The sequence below is a fragment of the Equus caballus genome, chromosome 8 (assembly GCF_041296265.1).
Source record: "Equus caballus isolate H_3958 breed thoroughbred chromosome 8, TB-T2T, whole genome shotgun sequence".
NCBI classification, from domain to species: Eukaryota; Metazoa; Chordata; class Mammalia; order Perissodactyla; family Equidae; genus Equus; species Equus caballus.
In genome coordinates, this window is record NC_091691.1 from 101,593,107 (window position 1) to 101,617,527 (window position 24,421).

Here is a 24,421-nt window from a genome sequence, read left to right on the forward strand (position 1 = left end):
CTCACTGCGCCGCCAAATCACCAAGCAGGCATTTACTGCTAAAGCGAGTCAGCTGGAGTCCCGGTCCTCGCCCTCTGCAGTTACACGGGAGGTCAAGTCAGGGTGCCTGCTGGGGCGGTGGCCAGGTAAACAGCTTCTCCCCTGACGCCCCACTTCAGAGCCGCCGGCCGGGGCTCCTCCCGGCGCGGTGGGAGGCGGTCAGATAGCCATGGCGTCGGCAGTCACTGCTCCGAGCGCTCGTCCCGTCCGTCCGGTGAGGAAGGAGACCCGGGAGCCGGAGCCGGAGCGTGAGTGAGGCCCCCAGCTCGCAGGAGGAGCGGGACAAGGTGGAGACGGCCGCGGCTGCCCCTCCCAGGCCCTCCTCCTGCGGCACTTAGCTCAGGTCAGCGGAGAGCAAAGGTGACTTATTTCAGCCTGTCGGAAGAGCGCTGTTAGGGATGCATTTGCTCTCACAGCTCCCTGAGTCCCAGGCCAGAGGCAGGGAGCGTGGGGCTGCCCGGCTCAGGCTCCGTTAGACCGGAGGGCGGCCACTTCCTGCCCCGGCTGAGGCTCCCGCGGGGCCTGGGCTGACGGCTGGCCTGCTGCCTGCGCTCTCCCAGGTCCAGATCTCCCTCTGGGCCTTCGCACCTGGTGTTCCCTCCCTGGGCCCTTCCCTGCCGCCTCCCTCTCCCGCCTCCCTCCGTCTAGACCGGCCTCTCCTGGGAAGTTCCCGCGCCCAGGCTCGGCAGGCCCTGGCCCTCCTGCGGACCAGGAGCTCTGTGCGGACAGCCAGACAGCCAGCCGACAGCGAGTGTGACTCCCACAGAGCGGATGTCATAGGCAGAGCTGTGGCTGGGCCCGGGGGCCCCTGGGAGCGCGGGGCGGGGGGCGATCTGGAACTCGGGGAGTCTTCCTGGAGTCAGGCTGAGCTTTGCCGCGGGCGACGGCTGGGGGGGTGGGGAGGTGGCGCCGCGGGCTGAGGGGCGAGCGCGGGGCTGAGGGGCGAGCGCGGGGCTGAGGCGGGCGGCGCGGGGCTGAGGGGCGGCGCGGGGCTGAGGCGGGCGAGCGCGGGGCTGAGGGGGGCGGCGCGGGGCTGAGGGGGACGGCGCGGGGCTGAGGGGGACGGCGCGGGGCTGAGGCGGGCGGCGCGGGGCTGAGGGGGACGGCGCGGGGCTGAGGCGGGCGGCGCGGGGCTGAGGGGGACGGCGCGGGGCTGAGGCGGGCGGCGCGGGGCTGAGGGGCGAGCGTGGGGCTGAGGGGGACGGCGCGGGGCTGAGGGGGACGGCGCGGGGCTGAGGGGGACGGCGCGGGGCTGAGGGGCGAGCGTGGGGCTGAGGGGGACGGCGCGGGGCTGAGGGGGACGGCGCGGGGCTGAGGCGGGCGGCGCGGGGCTGAGGCGGGCGGCGCGGGGCTGAGGGGCGAGCGTGGGGCTGAGGGGGACGGCGCGGGGCTGAGGGGGACGGCGCGGGGCTGAGGCGGGCGGCGCGGGGCTGAGGCGGGCGGCGCGGGGCTGAGGGGGACGGCGCGGGGCTGTGGCGGGCGGCGGGGGGCTGAGGCGGGCGGCGGGGGGCTGAGGCGGGCACCTGGGGCTGAGGGGCGGCGGCGGGGCGGGGCGCGCACAGCCGGGCCGCCTGTGGGAGGAGCGCGGGCGGCGAGTGCGGGAGCCTGCCGGGCCTGTGCTGTGGGCGCGGGGCTGCGCGGGGGGAGCTGGGAGCTCGGCTCCGGACGTGAGCGGCGTCCGAGTGGGCGGCGCGCTCCGAGCCCGCCAGCCGGGCTCTCTCTGGGCTGGAGGTCCTCTCCGCCCGCCTCGCCTGGCCCGGCCGCCTCCGGTCTGTAAGTAGATCAGTCGTGAGGAAAACAGTAGCGCGTCCTCCGCACAGCAGGCTGCTGCCACCTCAACTCCTGCGCGAGGTGAGCAGCGTCGGCCGCGGCGTCACCGCCCTCCGCGCCCTCGGCTGGGAGCCGGTCCTGCGCTCGCGAGGGAGGCTGTGAGGGACCGAGCCGGGCCCGCAGCGGGGAGAGCCTCCGCGGGCGCGGGCCGCCCTGGGCCGGCGGGCGTTTCCGCGTGAGTGACCGCGTGCCCAGCAGTCCGCCGGGTGGGGCGGCTGTGCGCCGAGTCCAGGCCCGCTGCTCAGGGCCTCAGCTTCAGAGGCGGGGGGCGTGCTCGAGGTGAGCCGCGGCTGGTTTTACGTTTCCCCGGCAGTGATTCTTACAGAATTACTGTAAGGAGCGAGAATTTGCGCAGTGATGCTCATTATGTCTTGAATTGGTACAGTGCGTTTCTTCTTGGAGGCCAAAGAAAAGTATAACCATTCTCACTTTCTTTCGCATTTTAAAAATGATGGCTCTGAAACATTAGGAAGAGTTAAGGGACGGGGTGATCCCGGAAGGACCGTGTTGGGCCTGCCTGTCCTGATCCTTCCCCTCGTCAGCACCAGCCCCAACTGTTTTTAAAGCTGCTGTTTATTGCGTTTATTGAAAGTTTCTCTGCGTGTCCCTCACGTGAATGAGGCATCTATAGTTTTCTTAAGCGTGACTGCCCCAAATTTGGTAGGAATGGAAGGGAGATGTTTTCAGGTTAAGCTTCTTCAAAAATAAGTGATAAAATCAGTTTTGCCCTCAGCTGGAACACAAATAGAAAGAGTTGTGCAGGAAGCAATGTGTTGTTTTTATCAAATAGAATCTAAGCTGACTAAATTAATATTCTCCTCTGATCAAAAAACTGGCTCTAGAAGCTACAAGACAGTTGACAGAATTCAGTTTCACCTAGTTCGTGGTTTTTATCTTTATTCACTCCATTGTCTCTGTCTGGGAACGGGGACCCAGGGGAGGCCCACCTGGACTGTTGGTTGATTCCTCTGTGAGGCCTGACAGGCGTGAGGTTCGGGCTGGCTCTGTGGTGGCAGGCGTGGGTGCTCCCCCTCGACCCACTGCCCACGCGCAGCCTGCACGGGCACCCCCCACAGGCCCTGGGAGTGCGCTCCCCTCCAAAGGCACTCCTTGGAAAGAGCCTGAGTGCACCTGACGTCCCCAACCCCAGGGGCGGCGGGAAGAGTGGGATCACTTCATGGCCTCACTGGGACCCACGGAGAGAGCCTGGGAGTGCTGTGAGATGCTGGATGTTGTCCCAATCGGGCACCCAGGAGAGGGTTGGCACTGAGAGAAATTCTCCACTGCACACGTGTCCTTGAGAGACATTGAGCTTTGCAGGCGCATCACTAGGGTTTGGGGCTTGTCTTCGAAGCTCTACCAGCTGGAAGACAGGATAAAACACTTGAAAGCCTGTTTTCCAACAGTGTACAGTGGGCAGCAGGGACCAGTGCCCGACAGAGGGGAAGTGGCTGCTGAACTTCCAGGAGTAACAGCTGGAAATCCTGGAACCCTTCCATAGGCAAATATCTTAGGTTCAAAAGCATGAACCATTGAAAAGCTGACAGAATGGACTGTATCAGAATTAAAAGTCTTCGCTCTTCTAAAGACTACATGAATCAGATAAAAACGCAGACTGGGAGAAACCGGTTTCAGAACCCCTATCAGACAGGAGGTTTGTATCCGGAATAGTTCATGGTCTTCACACAGCTCTATTTTTTTAAAAAGACTAATGGTTTGAACATATATTACAAAAGAAGATTTAAGAATGGCCAATAAGCACACAAATCTATTTAACATCATCAGTTATAGGAAGTGTAAATTTAACCCACGGTGAGATACCGCTACACAGGCCACATTAAGAAGGCTGATGGTACCAATCGCCAGGAATGTGGAGCATGTTGCTGGAAGGAATGCAAAAGAGCGAGCCTACTCCAGAACACAGCCTGGCCGTTTTTGTAAGATTAATCACACGCTTCCACGTGAGCCAACACGAGTCCACACAAGGACTGGTACGTGGACATGCCCTGCTGTCTTTGTGGTACCCAAGATGGGACAACCCACCCGTCAGCTGACGGACAGGGGAACACATTGCCTTCAATCCACACAGCAGCAGAGGAGGGCAGACGACACACACCATGCTGGGTAAGGCTCGAGGCCTTTGTGCCCAGGAAAGCAGCTAGACACAGGGAGTTGGTGCTGTCTGATCCCATCCATGTGACACTTGGGGAAGCACATCTGCCCTATAGTGCCGTGGGTAGATTCTCCGTTGCCTGTCCTGGGCTGGGCAGTGTGCGGTGTTGACCCGGGATGGTCACAAGGGATGGAAATGCTCTGTATTGTGACCATGCAGGAAGTTATAGGACTGTAAACACTGTCCAAACTTGCTACACTGCACACTGAAATTACACCTCACTGGAATTCAGGAAGGTCACCAAACCCCCAATAGGATAAATTCAAAGAAATCCACACCAAGACACATCACAGTCAAACTTAGGAAAACTAAAGATAAACACCTTGAAAGCAGTGACAGAGAAGGTACCCTCCCTGTGGGCAGAACAGTTCCAGTGGCAGCAGGTTCCTCATCAGAGTACAGGCCAGAAGGAACAGCACCCCCGTCTCCAGTGCTGCCGGAAAGGACGGCACACGGCTCCATCCAGGAAGGAGTTCTTCCAGGAACCAGAGGGAAATAGCTGCAAGCCACATGTCCAGCAATATGTGAAGAACTCAGCACGCAACAGCAAGAGCAGTTTAACTAGAAAACGGATGACAGACATGAGCAGACACTTCGCCCAAGAGAAGATAGAGATGGCCAAGGCATATGAAAAGATGTTCACCATCACTGACCATCAGGGAATGCAAGTTTAACCCATGAGGAGATACCGCTACATACCTCTCAGAATGGCTAAAAAATCTGTGATAATACCGAATTATAGTGAGAATTCAGAGAAACTGGATCTCCTACATTGCTGGTGGGAATGTGAAATGGTGCAGCCACTCTGGAAAACATTTTGGTAGTTTCTTTAAAACACTAAATATACCACTACCATGTGACCCAGAAATTACACTTCTGGGCATATGATCCCATATGGCATTTCTGTCCAAAATGAATGAAAACTTACTTTCACAAAAAAAAATTTGTGCAGTGACTGTTTATAGTAGTTTTATTTGTAATAACTAGAAACTGGGACTAACCCAGATGTGCTTCAGTGAATGACTGGGGTACAGAGACTGGTTCATCCACAACCACGGATACTACTCAGCCATCAAAAGGAGGGAACTGTTGGTATAGCAACACCTGGGTGACTCTCCAGGGAATCAGGCTAAGGGGAAAAGCCAACCCCCAAATGCCATCTCCTCTGTGCTGTGTGCAGATAACCTTGAAATGACAGACTTATAGATGAAGGACAGATGAGTGTGACCAGGGCTAAGGAGGGGCAGGAGGGGAGTGGGCGTCTAGAGGCCCTGGGGCAGTGGAGGCTCTAGGGGCTGGAAGGGAGCGGTATCCGGAGGCCCTGGGGTGGTGGAGGCTCTAGGGGCGAGAGGGGAGCAGCATCCAGAGGCCCTGGGGCGGTGGATGCCCTGTGTCTGGACTGGGTCAGAGCCAGCACCCTGGCTGGGGGATTGGGCTACAGTTTTGCAAGATGCTGCCATTGGGGAGGCTGGGCAAAGGGCACTCGGGGTCTCTTTTTGTTGTTTCTGGTAACTATATGCAGGTCCATAATGATCTCAAATGAAAAGTTTAATTTAAAAAGAAAAAAAAATAGGTTCCGCTACCTGTGGGCATTTGTGGCTTATAGACCACATGATTGTGCTATGAGGTCAGTGTTAAATTTTAGGAAAAAGTGTACTTGGCTGCCCGCTTACTTTTGTTGTATTCAGTTTTGAGCCTCTGGCCTCCGATTGCAAAGGTCTTCGTGGTGTTGCGTGAGCTTCGCCCTGACGTGACTCTCCTCTCGGTTCCAGATATGCAACCATATACACCATGTTCCCCGTGTTCTCTTTAGTGCTGGACCAGGATGTGAAGCCCGAGATGGCCATGCTCTACCCAGAGCTCTACAAGGACCTCACCAAGGTACGCTCTGAGGCTAGGCTGCCTTTCCAGCCACTAGCAAACCCTCCTGGCATTTTATGAGAAGATTTGCTATGAGAAATGTGCCAGTCAGTCGTGAGGCAGTTTCCAAGCAGGTTTGAAATAATCTGTTCTCTGTCCTTCCAGATAACTTTTTCATTTCTACTAGTTATTTTTGGCATTTTCCTTTTGAGTTAAATTTCAAAAGGGGAAAACGTACCAGGGAAACTAATTGTTTTCTTAAATGTTTGCAATAAAGCTCTGATATCATGCATAAAATTGTAATATTAAAGGGTGCTGTAAACCATTTGTGGAACTTTTGTGAATTTAGCAGATAGACTCCTGAGCACACCCAGTGCTGATAGGAGCTCCTGTCCTATTTCTGTGTAAAGGATGCTTATTGGCTGTGGCTGGACCTGGCCAGCATGGCTGTGTTGCAACAGGACCCTCTTCCTGCCTGTGTGCTGCATGGTGCAGCATCCACAGTTAGAAAACCAGGAGCCTTGACTAGGAACTTCCTGTGCGTGCCCAGTCTCTCTACTTATGGATTTCAGAACTATATCTGAAAACTATCAACAGTGTGTTTCTGCCCCTGAGACCCAGATGCTGTTGTTGCAGTAACGCTACTGGGAAGAAAGTCCACCCAGAAAACTATGCTTCCCTGAAGTTATGCAAAAGATTCACTCACTCGGCCTAAAACTAGGCTCTGTTAAGACTAAAATATATCTGAATGAAGTTTTGAGTTTATCACATTTTTTATGAAAGTGTATGTTTATAGCATAGAAAACAGGCTGCATGGGGTGGAAGACCCACTTAACTCCCCAAATACAAATTGTGGCGGCTTTGGAATCTTCCGAAAGGCTGGCTTTTCCTGAACCAACGCTGAGAACAAAACCCACTAACCCCATATTAAATTTGGGTTTACAGTTGATAACCTGAAATTATCAACTCAGACGTTTAAAGCTATGGCAGTATGGTGTAATGAGAAAGAATTAGATGAGGCGTTAAGCAGCCAGACGTGAGCCCAGCTGACCACTAACCAGTCAGAGTGGTGCTGGAGCCACTTAGATCTTTGGATTTCTTGGTGCTGTAAGGATCTGATGGAATTAAGATTTTAAAGTTCCTTGAAAAAAATACAAAATGTCCGTATTACTTTTATAATCAAAACAAAAGTAAGGCTAGCTCACTAATATAGTGTAAAGTAGAATAAAATACCAAGCCTTATATTTGATAGTATTTGATTTGATAATAAGACATATATATATCTCAAGCATTGTTGTCATGACGCTAACATCACTGTGAATATTATAAGTAGAGGAAAACTCTTTGGTTTAATATCCTAAAATGGTAAAACCATTATCCTTCAGTAAAGCAGAATAGGATTGAAGATCCAAAAACTACAGGAAGCTATTGCAAATAATTATAATTTTGGTGGATCGTGTGTTTCCTTATTTCCAGAGACTCCAGAAATGTTGGCTTCAATACTGCCTCCCAAATGGAAGGGGAGACAGCTTTTCCTGTAAGAGTAGGAAACGAGATGAGTGACCCTAAAATTGGAGGCCGTCGGGATCTTGGTATCTAAGTTGCATTAAGGTCACTGCAGGACAGCCCGGTTGTTGCTGCCAGGTGGTCAAGGTGGGAGGAATTATCAGGAGGACTGAGTGCAAATGCAGACTTGACCACTGGCAGGACACATGTTTTCACCATTGTTAAGGATTTAGAGTGTACCCACAGCATCTTTCTTATGGGTTTCTGAGTTACTCCAAGTACAGTGTATACATTTACAGGTCACAGGTTTTTGCCTTGACTAGCCAGCTCATCTCTGACTATAGGCATGAGTCGGTCAATTCCATGCCATTAGCTGATACATTCAACATGAGGGGATGTCAGGAAACCATGTGCGATTCTGATTAAGCTGGATCACGTTAAGGGTACTACCTTCCCAGTTTTGGCAAGGTGGTCAACAGTTCAGAATGTGTCAGTATCCTAAAGTCAGGACCCCATTCCTAAATTATTTTGACAAGAGTTCAGTCACTTATTTTCTCTAGGATCTTTTTCTGCAACATCCAAAATCTGTACTGTTTGTCTTCATGGTGTGTGTGTGTATTTTTGTGTGTGTGTGTGTATTTGTGTGCGTGTGTGTGTGAGAAAGATTGGCCTGAGCTAACATCCGTTGCCAATCTTCCTCTTTTCGCTTGAGGAAGATTGTTGCTGAGCTAACATCTGTGCCAGTCCTCTTCTATTTTATGTGAGACATGGCCATGGCTGGCTCCATGAGCCATGTGTAGGTCCACGCCTGGGATCTGAACCCGTGAACCCTGGGCCGCTGAAGCAGAGTGTGCGAACTTAACCACTACGCCACTGGGCCAGTATATACATCTTTAAAAATCTGGTATACTTCAAGTCCTTTGAAAACAAAGTAGCACTGAGGTACTGAACCACTTACCTTGATAAAAATTGAGAGTTTTTTTCTTATTGAAGCCAGAGAAATATTTTGAAGCTGTATATTGCTTCTGAACGTTGGCCAAGTTTTCTGAACATTACACTTTGCTCTGCTATCCAGTACCTTTGATAGCCGGGCACTGGGCGGTGGTGTAGCCCATCTGGCTCCATCAGTGTTGGCAGGTCTGTGGAGGGTGCTGTGCTGGGGCTGGTGGGTCCTGGTCTCAATAAGCCTGCATTTAGTCAGGAAAAGAAAATGTAAGTTCAGGATAAATTAAATAATAGTTAAACAAGAGCATAGGGCAGCAGCATAAAATAAGCCTCAAATTGGAATATAAGTAAGTGTCCAATGAATAATTTATCTAGGAGTTCTGACGAGTTCTGAGCAGAAATCTCAGGTCACAGTAACTTTATAAAATACCTTCAAAGATAATCAAGGGAAGCAGAGAGCACATCCCTTGCAAAACAGAGGAGAGTGCTACACTTTGACATAAAATACCCTGTTTTGATACTTATTTGACAGCCTGCTCTAACAAGATCAGCCAACACCTGCTGGGACACAGTGTCTGTTCAGTGACCACTGGGCAAGTCAGTTCAACAGAGAGGCAACATTTCCTCCTTCCTCCTAAATCCATATGATTTTCATCCCTTCAGAGAGTGATGTATTTGTAACAATAATATTTGGTATTCCTCTTTTGAAGGTCAGATTCTGCTTTGGGTTATTAAACTTTGATTGTGATGAGTACAGTCATTTCTAATTTTCTGGGTGCTGCCAGTATGATAGGGAGTTCGTCCTGTCTTTATGTATTTATCCCTCTCCTGACTCTACAGATGACTTTATTTGTCCTGAGTGGTCTATGGCCTCTTATGAAAAGCCCCCTGAGCTGAGATGCAGGGGTCAGGACTGGTAAGGTGACCATGGTCAGCCAAGCTTGCCCACGTGCTCCCGAGGCATCTCAGACTCGTAGCTGTAGACTCAGTCACTGGTACATAGTTCTGTGTTCATGATAAACTAAACTACTTACCAACTGTGGAGACACTGGCTGTGGTTGTACTGACTGTCAGAGGTCAGGTAGGTTCTTAAAAATCCGTGGAAGGTCAGATATTGAACTATTAGGACTACTTTACTATTTTTCATTTTCCGTTAAATATTCTCAAAATGGTTTTAGATTTTGAAATGTGTATTTGTATCCTTACGTAATTTTAATAATGATAGTGCTAAGGCAGGAAGACACTAAATGCAGAAATTAGGAAGGAAGAAATACAAATACCTGTTTGCAGATGCCAAAATCCTAAAGAATCCACAAAAAACCTCCTGGACTAGTGAGCTTAACTAAGCTTGCAGGATACAAGAAAAAAATATTTTTAATCATTTCTAATTGAAAACTAATTCAACAGTCTGGGTCTGAAAAAATTTTAAACACTGATTATAATAGCCTAAAAAAGTGAAATACTTGATTTAACTCTAACAACGTATGTGCAGGGTCCGTATGCTGAAAACGAAAACACAGTGAAAGAGGTTTCAGAAAGGTGTAACATGCGTGTTCATGGATTGAAAAACTCCATGGTGTTGAACATTGACAAGTTGATTCTAAGATTATGTGGGAAGGCAAGTGAACTAGAATTACCAAAGCAGTTTGGGGAGAGAAGAACAAAATGGGAAGACTCACACTCCCCGATTTCAAGACCTTCTGTAAAACAGCTGTGAAGGTGCTGTACTATTGGCAAAGGATAGACACATCAATCAGTGGAACAGAACAGAGAGCCCAGAAGGAGAGCCACACACGTCACCCAATGTTTGACAAACGTGAAAGGGAATCCAGCGGAGGAAGGATCATCTTGTCAACAAGGATGTGGGAACAATTGGTCACCCACAGGCAAAAATAGAACCTCAGCCCACACCTCACACCTTCTACGGAAGTTCACTCAAAATGGGTCATAGACCTAAATGTAAAATGTAAGACTATAAACCTCTAGAAGAAAACGTGCATGACCTTGGGTTAGGCAAAGTGTTTTTAGATATGGGGTCAGAAGCATGATTCATAAAGGAAAAAGTTGATAAATTGGACGTTATCATAATTAAAAACTTGTTCTGTGAATGACACTGTTAAGAAAATGAAAAGACAAGCCACAGACTGATAGGAAATATTTGCAAATCACACTTCTGATAAAGGACTTGTATTCAGAATATATGAAGAACCCTCAAAACTCAAAAAGAAAGCAAACCAATTTTTTAAATAGACAAAAGACCTGCATTGGCACCACACCAAAGATGATGTACAGATGGCAAGTAAACATATGGAAAAATGCTCAACATCATTTTTCATTAGAGAAATGCAAATTAAAACAATGAGATACTACTACAACCTATTAGAATGGCAAATATCTAAAATGCTAGGAATACCAAGTGCTGGCAAAGATATGGAGCAACAGCGGCTCCCACTCATTGCTGATGGAATGCACAATGGCACAACCACTCTGGGACACAGTTTGGCAGTTTCTTGTAAAGTTAAACATGTACTTACCATAGGACCCAGCAAGCCTACAGCTGAGTATTCACCCAAGAGACATGAAAATTTATGTTCCCACAAAATTCTGTATGTGACTGTTTATGGCAGCTTTGTCATAATTGCCCCAAACTGGAAACAACCGGATGTCCTTCAACCAGTGACTGGCACAGCCATACAGTGGGAGAGTGTTTAGCAATGAGAAGAAAAACCATCAATTCAACAACACGGATGGATCTCAGATGCGTTTTGTTACACAAAAGAAGCCAGACTCAAAAGTTTGTATGATCCCATTTATCTGACACTCTGAGGAAGGCAAACTACAGGGGCAGAAAACAGATCAGTGGTACCAAAGGTTTTGGGGTGGGAGGGGGTGACTGAAAAGGGTCACTTTTGGGGTGAGGGGTCTGTTCCATCTGGCACTGTGCTGGGCACGAGACTGCACTTCTCAGAACCCTAAGGACTGCGGCCCGCCCAGAGAGGAGTCGGGAGAGCTGGAGCGCAGACTGTGATGAATCTGACCACACGGCGCTGAGTCACAGTCTCATAGGGTCAGGGTGGGTGGGGGAGGAGAGGAGCTGCTCTAAGTCACTTTGGGAAAAGTGTCTGAGTCTGCTGGGAGGCTGGAGACCAGAAGAGCCACGCACAACCCCGAACTCCGTGGGTCACGTGTTTCTGCAGGGACCTGCTCTGTGTGTGGCCCAGGGCTGAGCGGATGGTGCTGTGTGGCGGCAGACGAGAACCAGCCTTCTCACTATGAGGCGGGGGCTGCTGGGCTGGGGGGAGTCAGGTGATGCATGTTAGTGCAGGTACAGACAGATGCAGAAAGAAACACAGACACATGTGTGCACACATGTCCTAGGTCATCTGCTGAGCGGGAGTGCAGTGGCAGGGAGCAACCCGGTGTCCAGATCCCAGAGGAGATGCCACGCCGTCAGGCACTAAGTGGAGTGCCAGCACCTTAGACAGGGAAAGTGCAAGATGAGCCTGGAGCAGCTGTGAGCCAGAAAGTAAGGATGGGCTCAGAGATGAACACCACCAGTAATGGTGGCATGTCAGATGGCACAGGCCTCAGCCTGGAAGAGTGCCTGACAGCCAGACTTGGAGCATCTTGAGCAACAAGATAAATAACAGTGGTATTCCATTATAACCCCAGAATAAAGCCAACACCCCAAGTCCTTACTAATATAGAGAGAGAGAGAACCCCTCCCCAGTGGGGCATTCCGTTCCACAGGTGAGAGCATGAGGGAGCTGGGAAGGCACGTGGGAACACAGAGCAGTAAGTGCTGTGCAGAGGCCCCAGTGGGCACAGAAGTCCGTGGGCAGAGGAATGGAGAGAGACAGTAGCTGCTTTGTCTGGAAGTGTCTTCCCAAGATAACTGGATTTTTTTTGTGTTTTTGTGTATGTGAGGAAGATTGTCCCTGAGCTAACATCTGTGCCCATCTTCCTCTATTTTGTATGTGGGAGGCCGTCACAGCGTGCCTTGATGAGCAGTGCTAGGCTTGCACCTGGGATGCTAACCAGCAAACCCCAAGCTGCCAAAGTGGAGCACGCAAACTTAACCTCTATGCCGCCAGGCCGGCCCAGTTTTCCCAAGATACAAATACAAAGGGAAAAAATGTAATTGAACAGCAAGAAACCCGGAAGACACCGTCTTAACCAAGTGGGCAGAAGTCATGTAACCAGTGAACACACGCCATGTCCTCCTAGTGCTGCACACTGGGGGACACGCCGCCCTTTCTGCCCCAACAGTCCAGTCCTTAGAAGGCAGCAGGCAAACGCACACTGGGGCATTCCACAGCATCGCTGACCGGAGCTTTGACAAGTGTCCGGGTCATTGAAGATGGGAAAGAGGAAGGGGCTGGCCAGATCTCCGGAGCCTCAGGAGATGTGATGAGAGAGGCAGTGTGGCATCCTGGCTGGGACCAAGGGGCAGAAGAAGGACACTTGTGGAAAAACTGTTGGCATCCAGATAGTTTAGTCAGACTGGACCAAGGCTAGTGCCTCATTTTGCTAGTGGCTGTTCGGGGTCCATGTGAGGACCAGCCGAGGGCAGCTGGGGAGGGTCTATGGAGCCATCTGTGCCACTCTCGACGGCACTGCAACACAGGTGGTTGACAGAGACGAGGCAAAGCCTAGAATACCTCCTCCTTCCTGGGATAGATGAAGAGAATTGCATTAGCAGAACTGTAGCCGTGTCCTTCCTAGATTCTGAAGCTTTAGCAAATCTCTCCCCCTGAGCCCCACCTGAAGCAGGTTAGTCCGGCAGTAAGCGCACTCTGGTGAGCATCTGCTTCTTGTCTAACCTGTTCAGAAATACTCTGTGTGTTATATTGCATGTTCAGTACTATTCTGAGAGTTATATTTCATTGGATGAAATTGAGTTCATCCCCTTTAGAATGAAGGAATAAGAACTTTAAGAAATCAATAACCATGATCTCAAACCAGTAGTACAAGAAACAGAAGTGTCAGTGGAGTCAGGAATCAGAATACCATGTGAAAAAGCGCTGTCCTAGCCGCCGCCCCGACCGCCCCTGTGCCCCTGTCTTCTGCCCCCTCTTCTCTCCTAACGAGCTCGCACGTGCTTGGTGCTTGGAAGCCCTTGCTTCCTGCCCAGAGTCAGAGCATGTTCTTTCACAGGTTTCCTCCTCGACCCCAGTGGGCACCAGCCCTGCCTCCCTTCAGAAGTTGTTCCGGCGTTTCCGTGTCCCCGCCCTTTAGTCGTCCTGAACCATTCTTCCACCCCCAGACTCCTCCAACGCAGTTGTCACTATGGGGATGTGAGAGGAAACACCCATCTTCCTTTGTTCCAGCAGGAATCAGAGAAAGTAGCAAGGAGGTAGACTAGGAGAATAAGTTAAGATGAGAGGAGTGGTCACAAACGTGGGGCAGCCCGAGTCCTGGCACTGCTGAGCTGTGGCCTCAGCACCCATCCTCCCTTCATGTGTAACCACACGTCCCGTCAGTGTGCACGTCAGCACGGCCTCTCTATGTGCTACACAGTGTGGCGCTTAGCGCTTCTGTAGCTCTTAACCACATTAAACAATCATATTAATAGTTTTATTCATGTGACCTTCAGGTGGGTTAATCTTTCCAAAAATTAGCTGGATTTTATTTTTTTACAGTTTTGGTCGACGTGTAATAGAAATGTATTTTCTGAAGTCTGTAATTTTAATATGAAAATATGATGACAAGCATTTACTGAATGCTCGCTAGGTTTGTGGCATTGTGCTTATTTAATTTTGTCCACATGAGGTCTGTACCGTTACCATTTCTGTTCACAGAGGCACACGAGTTAAGTGCGTGCCAGACATAGCTGGGGAGGGGTGTCCCTGGCCGTCCAGATGCTCAGCCGCATCTGCTCGGCACCTGGACAGAGTTCCTTGCGTGTGAGTGAGGGGTTGGTGGAATCATCTCCGTGAGGCCATCCTTCGTCTTCCTCAACCAGTGACAAGGTGCTCGGGCCCAGGAGAGCACCTGGACATGCAGCACAGATGGGCAGTGAATGAATTGCCTCCACACATAGTATATCTGTGCCACTAAGTGCAATGAGATTTTTACTTTTGTCTCTCAAAGCTGAAGTCTGGGACCCATTAATAAGCATCACATCCAGGAACAAGTGGTTCGTGTGTATTTTTCGCATTTTTTCTCCAATTATTTATTTTAGTGATGGTTTTTATGCTCACCCTATTGTGTTTGATTCATGAATCTACAGTCTGCTTGGACACAGGAGCACTGACTGCACCTTTGGTGAGCTGTCTTTAAAAACCGTCTGATGAGCTTGCATTTCCTAACGCGAGCAATAGCACAAATGCTCCCTTTTCATCTTTCAGTACGTAAATTGATAATTATGTCACATAAATTTTGAATAGATGTCAGCAAATCTGGCTACAATCTCTTATTTCTGTATAAAAAATTAAAGTTAAATTTTCTTTTAAAATATTCAAATAAAATTAGCCATGTACTTAATGACACATGAATTTTATCACCAAAGGCCCAACACCCGCTAGTATCCAGTCAGAGAAACACACTTGGGAAATATATGCTAAGAGAACCTATTAAAATATATAAACGTTTAAATTAAAGTTTTCTGCCTTTTAATAAATTGATGGCTTGAATCTGACTCTTCACACTTATGTACCCTAAGGAGTCAGGCTTGGCCAACATTTTCAGATCGATCCTTGTAAGCAAGGAGGACACTGAAGGTGCCGTACTCGGCCTGTGTCTCTTCTGAAAAGTTGTCGGCCGACTTGACGGAGATGGGAGTCAGACCTAGATCCCTCCAGTGTCATGGCCGTGTGTCTCGCTGTGTCCCTGGTGTCCTCCATCTCCTGTCCAGGTTCGTTTGTGTGTGGCATTTATCGCTCTGTCACTCTGAAACATCCCCCTCTGAAGTCGCTGTGCTAGTCCCTTCCGCGCTGGGGCACCCCAGTCGCAGTTGGAGCTCTGGACTCTGCTCAGGCACGCTGCTTAGCACTACCCACCTGCAGCGAGAACTTAAGGAAGTTGCCAGGCCTCTCATGCTTCCTCATCTGTAAATGGAAATGTTGTCAGCTCTATCCAACCGAGTCACTCTGTGGCTCCAGAAAATAGCCTCAGAGGCACGGGATCAGCACAGTGGTCACATGATGCTATGGTTCTGATGGTCTGTTGGGCTTTGTCCTGATGCCCAGGCCTTTAGCGACCCTCAACACCAACACGGTAGTACAGTCTTCTGTCTTGGATATAAATGTCTTTAGGAGTGGTTAGACAAGAGCACAGGCTGGCATTCTTCTGTCCTGGCCCATCCCTAATAACCTATGCTGAGCTTTAAAAGTGAAGGTTATTGCACAAGAAACCATCCTGTTTGTCTGTGTTGGACTTATTTGTGTGACATCTTTTCCAGAAAGGACCTAAGGGATAATGAGTTCTGACTTCCCTTGTAATAGACCACCCTTTTCATATGAAGAAACTAAAAAGTAAATATATAGCAATGTTTGTTCCCAAGCAATAAAGAAGTAAAGGGAAATTATTTTTACTACAAGGAAAGTCCTTCTCCCCTAGTGCATTTCACTGTTTGTACACATCAACGCCTGGGTCACTAGGAAGCCAAGGGACGTATAGCTACGGCTTAAAGGTCAAGCAAAAGAAAACAGCACCTCTCTAGGTGTGGTGTGCGCAGTGCACAGCTCGGACGCACAGGCAGGAAGATGGGCGCTTGGTTGGTACCTGGGCTGGGCTCGGGGGCCTGGGTCTGAGAAGTCCCACACGCAGTTTCTGGGACACACATCGCCATGCTGTTGCCCTCTATTAACTGAGCTGTTCCCTTCTTTGCCCTAGGGAAGATCCTTGTCCTTTAAGACGTTCCTCGTCTGGGTTTTAATCAGTATTTACCAAGGTAAGACGGGCCCCTTTCTCCTGGACTGAGGATTTGTCTTCTGTTAGCAGTGCTGTTTTCACGTCCCCAGTTAAGTTCCAAAAGCTTAAAATTTTGTCAGCATTTAAATACTGCTTTCTGTTAACCCTGTAAATCGATACTCCAGCAGCTGGTCTTCAGGCCTCGTCACACTGGGCGTGGACTGCTGTTTTTACTCACACATGTCACCTAAAATTGACCTGTTTTAAATTAAATGTGAATTCAGAAAATTGTTAACACACACTTGTCCCATTGTGTACCCTACAATGGTTTCTTTCACGGAGTGGGAGCAAGGCTCTGAGAATCTGAATTACATAATCAGAAGTCCTTGACACCCCATGTTTAGTGCTGCAGGTGGACGGGCTTGTGAAAGTGTCTGCACAGGTAGACCAGATGTCCTGCGTTAGCGTGTGCAGTGTCCATGCTGATGGAGTACAGGAGTGCCCCTTCCTGCAGAGAGTAGAAGGCTCTTAGGCCTCTGCTTGATCCTCTTCAGCCACCAAGCTAGGACCACATCTTCTCTTAGTCATAACCCAGAGTTTAAATCGTTAATCTACAGAAGCGTGGATACGGATGTAATCCCTTACCCTTAGGTGTTTTAGTATCAGTAGCTATTTCTGTGATGGGTTTCCCAGCTGACTTCCCTCGGACTAGAACTCCTGTCCAAGCAGCGGATGCTGTCGGTGGGAAGCCCTCTCCACTCCCCTTGCTGTCTTCCAGGCGGCATCCTCATGTATGGGGCCCTGCTGCTTTTCGAGTCTGAATTCGTCCATGTCGTGGCCATCTCCTTCACGGCCCTCATCCTCACCGAGCTGCTGATGGTGGCCCTGACCGTCAGGACGTGGCACTGGCTAATGGTCGTGGCCGAGTTCCTCAGCCTGGGCTGCTACATCGCCTCGCTTGCCTTTCTGAATGAATACTTCGGTGAGTTGCCTTGGAATTCTTTTTCTTTTTCCTGAGGAAGATTCGCCCTGAGCCAACATCTGTGCCAGTCTTCCTTTATTTTGTATGTGGGATGCCACCACAGCGTGGCTGGTAAGTGGAGTAGGTCTGTGCCCAGGATCCAAAGCCATGAACCCAGGCTACCAAAGCGGAGCATGTGAACTTGAACCACTTGGCCACAGGGCCAGCCCTTGGAATTCTTTTTTGAATAATTATCTATTATTGGTTTTTAAGCATTTTTTTATTGTTACTTTTTATTGCATTGTCTTAAGTTGGCAGCCACAATAAAACCCACATCAGAAAGCTTCATTTTGATAAAAAAGCTTATTTTGATGGAAAGATTAAACTCCTTGCAATAATTTATAAAATTAAAATTTTCACCACGTTGGCTTTAGAAAGATATTGAAGTTGTGCTGGTTTTCAAGAGTTCCTTCCACAAGAGCCGTATTGTTTGTCCTTTTTTGTAATTAAAGCAGTGGGCACTCCAAGGAAGAGGGCTTCCCGGGTGGAGCCCAGGTGCCCACAGAGGCAGCACTCTCCTGCCGTCCCCTCTCAACAGAGGCCTCAGGGCATGGGGGTGACGGCTTCAGCCCCCATTAGCAGCCCAGCTGCATCAGCAGCATCTTCAGAGGCATCAGAGACATGGCCCTCGGCACTATGACTCGTCCTCCCTGCTTCTCTCCCACACCAGCCCACCTGTTACTAGCCAGGTGACCGTGACAAAGTGGTTCGACCGCCCTGAGCCTGTTTTCTGCAGGTGATGCTGGATGAGACCTGAGGAGGAATGTGAGCACGCAGGAAGTGGCGGTGGTTGTCATCACAGTCCTCATCACCACATTCCACGGACTGCAGAGAGAACAGGTCGGAATTGCCCAAACCTCCACAGCCTATGTGACTTGCTCACTCCTCCTTCCCTGAATTCAGGGTCCCCAGGAACTGACTGAGGAGTTGCCCTGACTCCATCACAGGTGCTCTGCTTGGGAGGAATCAGCTGTTGAGAAGAAGCCGCTGTGAGCTCACTTTGTGGAGTGCCTGTGCTGGGCACATACAGCCCTCTGTCCCTTTCCAAGGCTTCCTGCTTCCCCGTGAGCGGCTGGCCGCTCTGACCCACCTCACCTGACCTGCTTTATCAAACCCAGCTTCTCACTCTTCTCCCCAGATGTCAGCCCTTTCCAGCCAGAGTTTGAGAACACCCAAAGTTTGGTTAGTTACTTCCCTGTGTCATCCCAAATCGATTGACCTGGCTAATAGGACTGCATACGATTTCTGTTGTAAGGTTTTTAAAATCAGGGCAGAGAGAAGAGGAAGAATATGGCTGGATGAAGCCACAGGCAGTGTTTGTCCTCAGAGTTCCCAAAGCCTGGCTGAGCCCAGCAGTGTGGACGTGGCTCCTGCATCCACGTGGCACACTGGAAACCCCACTGAGGGGCCGCCTGAGAAGGTGAAGGCAGCGCTTTTCCTGGTCTGAGATGAAATTTTCCACAAGTTTTTCCAAAAAAGGGAGAACTGCCTCATGTCCCCGATGGTGTCCTCCCCATCTGTAACAGCAGCTGACCATCACCCTCTTGTGCTCTTGATGGCTATGCGAGGCCAGTCGGACATGTTCCTGCCACCCAGGTTACGGATGAAGATGCTGACTTCCATGTTTCTCATTTGCTAACATCTGTGTGTCCAACATGAACAGCAGACCTGGAATTTGAACTGAAGCTCACCCCAGGGACCCTGGGACTGACACCTGCAACCTGCCTGCCGTTAGTAAGTGAGCCCAAATCTCCATCAGGCCTCAGCAGACACTACTGCAAGCAAGCCCCTCCTGTAAGGTCGCGTTGCGTGCAGCAGGTGCCATGATTCATCTGGCACGGTGCTGGCCGTGAGAGGCAGGGGGAGCCAGCCAAGCCTGCTTGGCAGGCAGGATCCTCCTAGAGGAATGGAGTTGTCCTGGAGGGGAGGCCTGTCGATTCTGACGTCTAGACTGAAACAGGCTCGTCACTGGACCGCTCTGGAATGGCCCACCCTGACAAGCCCCAGCTGTCACAGGAGGCTGCCATCTGCCATGTGGTTCCTCGCTGGTGCGTGTGCGGAGAGCCAGGTCACCTGGGGCAGGGGGACCTCTGACAACACGGACGAGGGAACCTGGAGGAAACACACAGAACTTCAGAGGGAAGAGCTGCATCCATTAACCAAGAACAGAGCTCTGAGAACAAGAAAGAGTCCTTGGAGCCTAGAAGCCTGATAGCAGAGATAAACGGAAGGATTGGAAAATGAGTCACGGAGCCCTCCTGAAAGTAGAGCAAGAGGATGGACACTGAGGAAACCACAGGGTCATCTAGGAGGCCAACCCTATGACGAGTGGGGGTTCCACAAAGAGCGAGCGGAGGCAGTCACTTAGGCAGTGGCACAGAGAAAGTCCAGACCTGCAGCCTACCGTCTGTAAATGGGAAGGCCCCACAGGGCAGTCCCGCCCACACGTGAGCCAGGGTCCACGCCAAGACTTGGCTTTCTTGAAATTTCAAGAGAAAGAGAAAGTCTTGGAAGCGTCAAGGGAGAGGTAAAACCAGTTTGGTGCCACGAGTCAGGAGTGAGCGTGGCACCGTGGAGACGACAAGACAGAGCCTCGGATTCAGAGGAAAGAGGTGTTCACCTGAGGAGGGGAGCACCTGGGACAGCCACAGGCTGAGCCTGAGGAGGCAGGGGGGCTCCGGATGCGGGGGCGCCGTGCAGGCATGCAGGATGTGGGGAGAGCCAGCGTCAGAAGCATTGTCCACGGAGGCAGGCTGATTAGAAGGTGAACTCTGTCTGCACAGCGTCCTCAACCCTGCCCTCTGGGACAGGAATGTCTGCACCACATGCACACCTGGGGCTCCCTCTGCAGGAAGGCGGGGCCGGAGACCTGCAAGTTCTGCATGTTCCATGTTCACCGCACCAGCCTTTCCTGAACTGCTTTGTCCTGCAACCCCTCTGTGAGGCCTATTAACGTCCTATAGGACAGTGATGTTTCACGAACAGAAGGAATGGCGCTGCTGGGCACTCGCTCGCTCACGGGGGCCCTTCTAGGGTAGGAGGCAGATGCCTTAGGTCGCTCCCTTCGGCCAGAGTTCTGCTCCTGATATGGCTGAGGTCAGCCACCACCAAGAAAGCGTCTCGCCCCTGCTGGGCGGCAGTGGGCCTGGTTCCAGACTGACCTGTGTGGCCTCAGCCAGGTGCCTGGACCTCCGTGAAGCTGTGACAAAAACAGTGCCTTCACGTGGGGTTGTGGCAGGACCGCTGGCCCCCAGTTGTGACGTGCCATGGAAGCATCGGCTCTTGTCTTCCCAGGGACATTAGGGTGACTCGCCAAGACCCTGCCTGCACAGATGCCGGTCACCTCCCCAGGGGGCTTTTTAGGAACAGATGCAGGATCCTGTTGTAGGGCCCTGTGGCAAGGGTGGGATGGGGAGGGCCTCTCAGACCCTTGTAGAGAAGGAGCCTCGTGTGGTCAGAAATTGCCGTGAGTGCTGATGTGAAGGAGTGGAGCCAGGCTCTGTACCCAGGGTAGGCACGACGGAGGGCCGGTGTCCTCACGGAGTGACAGAGGGGCGGGTTCTTCAGAGAGCAGGCCCTTGACCCAGGGGCTGTGTGTGTGACTGACAAAGCAGGGAAGAGATGAGAGCAGAGTTCTGCGTGCGGCCAGAGATGAGAGTTGGGGAAGGCCCGTGTGGCCCCGAGAATCTGGAAGATTGGCGTTAACAGTGCAGTCAGACTCGCCCTCCTTCCAGTGCTGTCGGGCTGTCCCTGGTCGGTGATCAAGTCACAGCACCGCACTGGTGTTATGTCTGTGTCGGTACACTTCGGCACTGTCAGAAAGTGCATCTTAAGGCAAAGAGTGTTGACACTTGAAAATCGAAAGTCTGCCGCTGTCCAGACGCACGACCGCTGTCTGTGGGATACACTGACTTCCCTGGAAGGGGAAAGGATCCTCTGTTTCCACTCCGTGGAGTGAAGCAGTGTACCGTCAGGTTATTTTTGGTGAAAATTGATCGTAACCTGCAGCTACTGTATTATGAAAACCTCTCTATCCTTTGCACCAGAGCTACACATCACAAGATGGATGAATGTTTAGGCGAGTTTCAACAGCGGGAATTTGTGAACTTTGTTCTTTTGCATAACTACATATAAATGGCAGAGAAGTGAAAGGGATTCCCCTCTGAAAGCAGCAGCTGGGTGAGCTCACTTCCAGGTGTGCGCTTAGTGGTGAAGAGATGGAGAGGAACATATAAAAAGCTAATATTTTTGTATTAAAAGAAACATCCGCCAAAAGAATAGCTTATAGCTATAAGAAATGGCTAATTTCAAGTTGTAATATTTCAGTTACCTTTGTTTTAAGAGTAAGCATTTGGGGGCTGGCCCAGTGGCGCAGCGATTAAGTTTGCACATTTCACTTCTCGGCGGCCCAGGGATCGCCAGTTCAGATGCCAGGTGCAGACATGGCACTGCTTGGCAAAAGCCATGCTGTGGTAGGCATCCCATGTATGGAGTAGAGGAAGATGTGCATGGATGTTAGCTCAGGGCCAGTCTTCCTCAGCAAAAAGAGGAGGATTGGTAGTAGTTAGCTCAGGGCTAATCTTCCTCAAAAAAGAAAAAGAAGCATTTCATATATTTTCCTATATGAGTGTGAGAGAAATGGGTTTATCCTCATGGCATTTCATTTTAACATACCTTTCCTTCCTTCAGTAATACATACAGAACACACAACAAAACAAAATACAAATACTGCATCTGGTCCCTTGCTAGAATGAGCAGGCGTAAACTGAATTTTGAGGTGACAGACACGCCACGTCACGTGCACTGGGCAGGTGACGCCCCGCCCTGACCCTCAGCTCACTCCCCTGTGAGCTGGGGACAGGCCTCTCCCCTCACAGGGACACTTTGAGGATGAGCAACCACGTGCTCAGGCGTTAAATTTAATGTGAGGGAACAGTGTGTACACAGCCCCTTTCACGGCAGCGAAAGCACAGCTGGGATATAGGGTGTTTTGCGTTTTGAGCCTAAATCCCTGTGGGACTTTGTGGATCTGGGTCCCGTAGGGGAATGTTTGGGTGTATGACTTCAAGCTGCAGTAAGATAACTACTGTATTTCAGTTGTGCTTAAAAAGTCATGTGGTGACACACAGTGGAACAAGGTGTGAAAACCAGAGTGACAAATGCTTTTCCCACTGTCGTTTTTATTGCTTCTTAATGTATTTCTTTATTTGTTAGCCAACCACTTGAAATATCCTGATATCCCTTAATCTGTCCTTTCTTGTCTTTGTCCTGTTTTGTCTTGAACAGGCATAGGCAGAGTGTCTTTTGGAGCTTTCTTAGGTAGGTGAAGTTACCATTTCTTTCAAGAGTATAGTTTAGCAGAACAGTGTTCGTCAAGATATGTAACTGATCTGGACAGCTCCCTCTAACTCACTGTTTGCCTCTAACTCGCTAACAGTAAGCATTTGCCGAGGGCTCTTCCCGCGTGGTGACAGGCGTGGGGCCGCCGGGTCCCCCTTAGGGTTCTGTGGCTCAGCGGACAGGGCCGGGACCCCAGGCACCCTAGGTCTGCTTGTGAGGATTCATGTCCGGAAGGTGACGTTTATCCCTCCCCGCAGCATTTTTGCCCTTTAATTTTTAGTGGTTGAGCCCCTGGAAAACACTTCCAGGATTTTTTCAGAGTATGGTTAAATACAGACCGTGACCCCATCCCTCTGGGTCCCAAACACTGCACACGGACCAGCAGGTTTTCCTGTGCCATTGTTTGGTCTGAAAGTCTGTGACTCCCACTAAGACGTCTTTTTATCCCACCTTCTGATGACCTAAAGAGGTTTCTGCCATTTGTAGACTCAAACTCTGTAAATGTCTGGTTTTTTGTATGCCTCTCCCCATGAGAATGTCACGTGGCTGTCATCTGACTGCAGCTTGTTACAGTGAGTGCAGAGGTCGGCCTGTGGGGCAGGGCAGGGCGACTGGAGAGGACGTGGTGAGGCTGAGGAGCACACGAGGCAGGCGGCAGCGACGTCTCACACCTCAGCAAAGTCGCTGCCTTAGAAGGAAACAGTTGGCCTAGATGGTCTAGACAGGTCACAGAGGCTGCGCTGCGTGGTGCTGCCTCCAGACCAGGCGCCACAATGCGCGTGCGCCTGCACACAGAAGAGTGGTTTAGTCACACACACTCTCTGAGACCTTGGCTCCATTTGTTCTATGGAAAGGATTCATTGTCCCTGGTATATGGGTAAAAACTACTGTGATGAAGAAACCCAAGGCTCTGCGGGGGCCGCCTCTGTGACGTCTGGTAGTGATTCGGGAGGCGCAGGAGAGAGCAGGCAGGAGGCGGGAGGTCTGCGGCTCGTGTGCCGTGGGGGCTGGTGGCCTCCTTGGCTGCCTCTTACGCTTGTTCCTGAATTTCTTTCCCACAGATGTTGCCTTTATCACCACCGTGACCTTCCTGTGGAAGGTGTCAGCAATCACTGTGGTCAGCTGTCTTCCACTCTACGTCCTCAAGTACTTGAAGCGGAAGCTGTCCCCTCCCAGCTACTCCAAGCTCACCTCCTAGGGCCGCGCATCTGCCAGCCTGGCTCCGGCACCGTCCAGTCGCTGCAGGGGATGCAGGGTTTGCGATGGCTGTGGACAGAGACAGTGAGAGGAACGGCCCAGGAGAGAGGCCCTCTGGGGACGGGCCCTGAGACAGGCACTCCTCCTCAAGCAGGGGCCGCATCCTTGCCTTTCTATTATTTTTCAAAACAATTCCAGATCGAACCAGCTTGTGTTTCTATTGAAAATAAGCCCTGATTATTTCACTATTACTGTAAAGCATTCATCTTACTCTACTGTTCTGAGACTAGAAATGAAAGTTTAATATTCTGCAAATTCTAATGTTCAAATTATTTCTTTGATGTTATAATATAGAAAGACATTCCTACTTAACTCAAATAAACTCCACATGCTCTCAATGCTGCTGTCTGTGTGAGCTGCTCCTCACCAGAGACCAAGTGTGCCTGTCAGTGCCTCTGTGGGGCACTTCCATGTGGATTCACACCCTCCTTGGCACCTCTTCGCGGTGCGCGCTCCTCCCTCTATTCACAGCATTCTCGGCACCTCTCCGCAGTGTGTGCTCCTCCCTGTATTCACACTGCCCTAGGCACCTCTCTGCAGTGTGCATTCCTCCCTGTGTTCACAGCATCCTCGGCACCTCTCTGCGGTGTGCGGTT

At 50.7% G+C, this 24,421-nt stretch overlaps 1 protein-coding gene across 22 annotated transcripts in view; it reads left to right on the plus strand.

The window, feature by feature from the left end:
- Positions 1 to 24,163, plus strand: part of ATP9B (ATPase phospholipid transporting 9B (putative)) — a 287,141-nt gene extending 262,978 nt beyond the window's left edge. For 10 of the 22 annotated variants that reach the window (XM_023648016.2, XM_023648018.2, XM_070275894.1 and 7 more), the window contains 5 exons: positions 5,815 to 5,923; positions 16,190 to 16,247; positions 16,986 to 17,189; positions 22,515 to 22,547; positions 23,630 to 24,163. In XM_023648016.2, the coding sequence (XP_023503784.1) occupies positions 5,815 to 5,923; positions 16,190 to 16,247; positions 16,986 to 17,189; positions 22,515 to 22,547; positions 23,630 to 23,766 (541 nt within the window). In that variant the 3' untranslated portion in view covers positions 23,767 to 24,163. The remainder of the gene's footprint in view (positions 1 to 5,814; positions 5,924 to 16,189; positions 16,248 to 16,985; positions 17,190 to 22,514; positions 22,548 to 23,629) is intronic. The other 12 variants (XM_023648017.2, XM_070275892.1, XM_070275896.1 and 9 more) reach the window with 2 other exon arrangements.
- The last annotated feature ends 258 nt before the right edge of the window (positions 24,164 to 24,421 follow it).